This window comes from Haemaphysalis longicornis, unplaced genomic scaffold (genome assembly GCF_048455015.1).
Source record: "Haemaphysalis longicornis isolate Haplotype H1 unplaced genomic scaffold, Haemaphysalis longicornis Haplotype H1 scaffold_7, whole genome shotgun sequence".
NCBI classification, from domain to species: Eukaryota; Metazoa; Arthropoda; class Arachnida; order Ixodida; family Ixodidae; genus Haemaphysalis; species Haemaphysalis longicornis.
Genome location: NW_027526422.1, coordinates 124,391,721 through 124,397,720, shown reverse-complemented (window position 1 = coordinate 124,397,720; position 6,000 = coordinate 124,391,721). Strand labels below are relative to the sequence as shown.

Sequence of the window (6,000 nt, the reverse complement as noted above, 5' to 3'; positions counted from 1 at the left end):
CACATCCTCATGCAAGGCACTAGAAACAACACGACACAGGCACTTCTCACAACTATACAGACAACACATTCCACTACACCCATCGTACTTTTTAGGGGACTACTGCATAATCACCCACAAGCGAACTTTTAAGTTTCTTAGCGATGTCAACTTTTTAAATCTCATTACTTACAATGCATATTGACACCCTGGCCGTCTACACCAGTCATCTAAATTGTCCTTTATGTCATTTCACGTATATTTTTAGTTGAATGTTTTACACTTACCATAACCTCGTCCTCATAAAACAACTTTTGCTTGCCACTCTTTGCCCGTAGTCGGCCTTGCGGCATAAAAACCCAACGATCAATCATCATCATTGTCACCTTTGAATCTTATGTCCCATGTGAAAATATTTTTTATTTCTAACTGGACCATTGAACCAGCTGTCCACCTACAGTCCATATAGCTGCAAAGAACGTAGATAGAAGGGGAGATATCTGAAAACAAGAGATTATTGTGCGTAGGCAAAACGACATAGCTGAAAGAAACCTTTGGGAAACTGGATCATAGGCGTAAATTGTTCTTGCCAGCTTATTCGTAATTGCATTGTTTATTTAGCGAGCTTATTAAAGGTGGTTCAAGTTTATTCTGCTCGTGGACATGACAGCACAATGATCAGAGTTTTGCACCATCGGCCATGTATTGGTAACTTCTTTTGCTACACCATTTGCTAGGGTGGCGCCATTAAAATTTGGCAAATTAATGTGCAATTCTCAGAAGTTGCTCCTATGGGAATTTCTCGTTTTGCATCCAGTTTCAGAAGCACGGGATAAACGTGCTGGCGGTTATAATCTTGCCATCAGCTCCTATCCTCGAAGCAGGTACGGTCGATCGTCCCTTGGCGGTCTGAGCTTCATCCAGCAGGGCTAAACGGAGGAAGAACGAGGCAATTTGTGAGAGCCACTATAACGCACTGAAATAAATCTCAGCGATGCTTGAGTGGCAGCGTGTGATTGTCTTTGGTTGACTGGCATGACGTACCATACAAATTTCTCAACATATGAAAACCCTTCGCATTTACCGGTGGGCTACGTAGTTTGAGGCACAATGAAAACGTCTACCAATTTTTGCAAAACACCAGTTTTGCATAACAGCAGCTTCGGCGCAGAATAGGCATGGGCAGGGGAGCACTCTGCAAGCACTCCCAAACAATGAAAAGCAAGCTACTTTCTCTTACTCAATCGGCCGGTTGAGGTGTCGGCGAAACGCCAGACAGTTACCGGCCTCTATCTCCCCTTCCCCCACCCCCAACAACCACTTCCTCCTCCTCCTACTTTCTCTTACTCAAGAGAAGAATATGCAATTAGTGCATACTGCATCTGATGACATACGGAGCTGAAACTTGGCGCCTTACTAAACAACGGGAAGCCAAAGCCAACTTAAATCGGCTGAACAGCCCATGAAACGAATAATGATGGGAGTAACACTTAGAAACAGGAAACGAGCTTCATGCATCAGAGAACAAACCCGAGTAGATGGTATCATAGTTGAAGTAAAGAAAAAGAAATGAACTTGTGCTGTCAATGTAGTGCGATGAACCGACAACCGGTGGACAATTAGAGATGGGTCTAGAGAACGGGAGGGCCAATAACACGATGGAAGGGTGAAATAGGGAAATTAGGTGGTCAACACTGGACTCGAGCGGTGCAGCACAGCAGGTGGTGGAAGTCCATTGGAGAGGTCATCGCCCTGCAGTGGGCCTGAGTAGGCTGATGATGACGATGACGATAAGCCTTGGTTTTTTATTGCCCGTTGATGTTTCCTAAGCGTAACTCGCGACGCGCAACAGTTGTAAAAAAGCAAGAAAGAAGAACGCCTGGAACAAAACAGTCGTGTGGCCGGCGCTGTCTGGTATTTGGGATGGTGTAGACTCAGATGGTATTGCAGAAAAGACAAATATTTTATTTCTTATTAACATGGAAACAAACAAATTCTCGATATTGTAAAAAAATGTAATGATGCCAATAAACCGTCTGAATGGGTTCATCTGGTCTTCGATGTTTTTAGGCTAGTTTAGTGCTCTAAAAAAATATCAGCTATAATATTGAAATTTCTTAAGGATAGTATCTAAGAAGTAGTTTCTATTCTATTTTAAAGGGCATTCCACATGGTGTCAATAGACCGAGTGAGTGTGCTGCTCCGGACCTTCTTTAAATTTATTTTGTTATTTATTTCTGTAATACTGCCGACCTTTGAAACAAGGTCCTTGGCAGGAGTGAGCGATACAATATACAGATGACACAGCATAGAGGAACATGCATGTGAAAGCTGTTCACTGGGGTACTGCTAGCGAACCATACAACACCTCATACAAAATCAAGCCGTGGAGGAGCAAAATTTTACAACAGGACTGCATAACACAGAGATAAACAAGAATAAATGCGTCGTTGCATTCAACGACAACATAACACACTGACCACATTAATCGCTTTTGAAATAGCATTTTAGCAACCGGCGCAGTACGAGCAGTAGGCGTTGCGACGCCGTGCGCGTAGCGCATGATAGTGCAGGAACAATCTAGTTGTAAATCATGAGTTAGTTTTTAACGCTGATACAAAAGATTGAAGCGACGCACATTCCACAATGTCTGCTCTTAGCCTATTCCACTCACGAATGGTCCTCTGAAAGAAAGAATTTTTAAATGCATCCGTTCTGCAAGAGAAGGCTTAGTTTTTTAGTGTTGTGAGCATGTGCAACGGGCAACCACTGGTTTCATGCACGTATTTTTATCTATGGCTGTTTCGTCATGAAAAATTAGGTACGGACGTTTTTGCCTGTCATAATACCGTCTGTACTGTAAGTATTTAACTGGGTGGTTTTTAAAAGCACAGTGGGTGATATGCGCCAACTTTCCGTTGTATGCTTTCTAATTTAGCGATATTGACCTGCGTGTGAGGATCCCAGACCACTGAGGCATATTCTAATATTGGTCGGAAATAGGTTTTGTAGGCTAGTAGTTTGAGTTCTTTTGCAGACGTTTTCGATGTCCTTCTGACATGTCCGAAGGTACGCAATACTTTGTTTTTTATGTACGTGACAGATCGTTCCATCGCAAAACTGAGGCAATTATTACTCCCAAGCTAGCTTGTCTAGTTCCGAATTTATAAGAGCTTGGTCAGGAGAATTTTGTATTTTCTGATAAAGCACGCAGTCATCGGCAAACAATTTCATTTTTACCGGTATGCCGTTCGTGATATCATTGACATAAATTATGAAGAAAAGAGGACCAAGCAAGGACCCCTGCGGTACAGCGGAACGAACTACACGGGGGTTTGAATACTCGCCGTCAATAACGACGCTTTGGCACCTGAAGAAAAATAGGCCTAAATACAGCCAAGCACAACGTCGGTCTTCAGAAACGTTTTGCTTCAGAAAAATTCTTCAGAACACTTGGGTTTTAAAGGTGGCGCTGGGTGAATAGCTTAGAGAATATAGAGAATTTCACCTTTTACAAGTACAAAATTAACTCGTCAGTATTAAGTCGTAAAATGTTTCTGACACCTTGCCAATGAACCACGTACATTGCTTGTTTGATAAGATAGGCCAGAAGAAAGCAACGAACAATTGAAATGCTTGTTGAAATTGACGGTAGTGCCATTACTACGTATCTTTCCTTGATGTCTGTTTACAAATGCCGACCCCTTTTGTCAATTTGTTTATATACATAATTTATTTTGAGTCATTTCTACTTTATAAAATTTACCAATTTGCGCCTAATTCTTGTGGAGCATTGCTTTCGTCCTCACTACCTCCGATGTCGCTGTACCATTTGAAACTTTACTTTCATGTAGTTTGAGCAGCGTGGGTTTCGTCATGCTGATGTGTTTTCTTGATCATTTTCTGCGATGAGGCAACACATTCTGCTTGAACTGGCCGTGCATAAACCAGATGCACGAGTATGGTTGGGCTTTGCTTGGGTTATTACGTTTTGGCGTCAATCACTGGAAAGTGAGGTTATGCGACGAAACGACTAACTGTTCACGTCAATGGATCAAGATGCAACGTTCCTGCAAGAACGTTGTGTTATAAGCAGCATCACACGATATGATGCAACGTATGATGCAACGTTCCTGCGTTGTGTTATAAGCAGCATCACACGACATGATGTTTCTTACCAACATCCACTGGTAGAATACCGGTCTGAAGGCACAGGAACCCTGCGTATGATACAAGGTTTTTCATGTTTTACCCGCCGAGCCAGCGTTGATAAAGCTGAGCCCGAACACCTGCTACCTGTAGTCTTCTGTCAAGAATTTACACGACTATAAGCTTCCCCGCAGAATTGATCCCTCCGCATACAAATTGCTAAGCAACGACCAAGAAAGGCTATTCCGTGCCCTGCAGGTTGATACCTTCTATCACCACACCAGATTGCACTTCTTCAACCTAACACAATTTTCTCAAAGTAGGTGGCTGCAACAAACCTACCCTTCCACTCCTCGCCTCCACCTTTTCACGGAGTTTTGGGAGAGCCTTGGACTGTTGCGGCCTGAAGGATAAGCTGCGTCTGATTGGAAGAGCTGTCGCCGCGGCCCAGTCTCACAGCGTCACGGAGCGAGGACGTCTTTCTGAAACCTTTCCTGGAGCCCCATTAAACGGTTAGTCTCGATCATCTCTCTCTCTCTCTCTCTCTCTAATCAGGTCCCGCTGCATATATTGCCGCGCTGAATACAAAGTTTGTGACCGTGTGTTGGGAGTCTGTTTCTGGTACATGGGCCACAAAATTTATGTGGTTGAAAGACGAAGGAGAATCAGTAAACGCGGGTTTCTTTTGAAACATTGGCACCACAAAATTTCTGGCAAAGTATCAGGCGATTGTATTACGCACAGCAACGTCTCCATTGTACCTGTGGACCTTACTTAGGCTTTCTTGTGGTCGCACAGACACAGACGTCATTTCGTTCGACTGTGTTACGTCATTCTTACAAAGTACAGGAAATGGGCCTAGCATTGACGCCATCGTTTTATGCCCGCCTTCCCAACTGGCTGGTGTCCGTCTCGCCAGGCGTGCGGTATTCCACGTGCATGTTATCTTTGCTTAACCAGTGCTAGAATGGCGGCGTTTCTTTCCACCATAATTATCTTCCACTGTCTATCATCGACGTTGCACCTGGTCACCCGTTCTGTAAACCAGGCATTCAGCGTAGCTAAGCCCGAAGTAGTCCTAATTAGAAGTTGTACCAAATAAATAGCGTCTGTAATTACAGTAATTCGCAAATTAATTTCCGGATGTCTCGCTGCCCTGTCAACCACGCCAGTTTATCTGCCGAACGACGGATGGCGCCATGCTCCGCGCTTGACCGCATACTCCTCCTTTTTGCCTCATCTTTATTTCAACGAAGTGCATTCAATCAGTCAGACCGCATACACCGCGTTGCACTTCGAAAAGTTAAACTATGATATTCCCGCACGAATTCAGCAACACCCCGCAGACACACGCCGTCGCGGCCACAACTCAAAACACACATTCGGGCCCTTCTTTGTCGTTCGGGCCCTTCCTAGCTGTTTAGATTCAAACAGCTATTACGAGCTCAAGCTTCGCAAGAATGGCGTGGTACAATGAGGTGTCAAATTCATACGATGATGAAAGCAGTCGGTAACAGTAAATATAAAATATTCGTCGGAACAAAACAAGAAATTACAACCTTGGATGATTACTGGAGGAAGAACGCCGGTGTTCCCAAAAGAATAAAGACTGGGGCTAAGCATTATTTATAACCATTCATGGCCAACAACTGGTTAAAATATTGCAGGAAAGAGGTAACCGTTTCCCTTACCTACCTGGAACTTTTTGCTCCCTTTTAACCAAAGATGGACATACAGGATCTGAAACAACAAGGATCAGCACAGCTTGTGGTGCGACATATGGAATGTCGGAAAGAGGATATAGGGGTGCTTGAACAAGTCTGGTAAGATTTTCTTGAGATAAATAATTACCAGGAAATTTGTGTGCACGAA

General features: G+C 43.6%; 1 protein-coding gene across 1 annotated transcript in view; it reads right to left on the bottom strand.

The window, feature by feature from the left end:
* Positions 1-403: 403 nt before the first annotated feature.
* LOC144145041 (uncharacterized) overlaps positions 404-6,000 on the bottom strand; it is a 44,636-nt gene continuing 39,039 nt past the window's right edge. The window contains exons 4-6 of the mRNA XM_077676540.1: positions 5,824-5,868; positions 4,158-4,199; positions 404-908 (exon numbers count right to left, since the gene is read on the bottom strand). Of these exons, the coding sequence (XP_077532666.1) occupies positions 849-908; positions 4,158-4,199; positions 5,824-5,868 (147 nt within the window). The 3' untranslated portion in view covers positions 404-848. The remainder of the gene's footprint in view (positions 909-4,157; positions 4,200-5,823; positions 5,869-6,000) is intronic.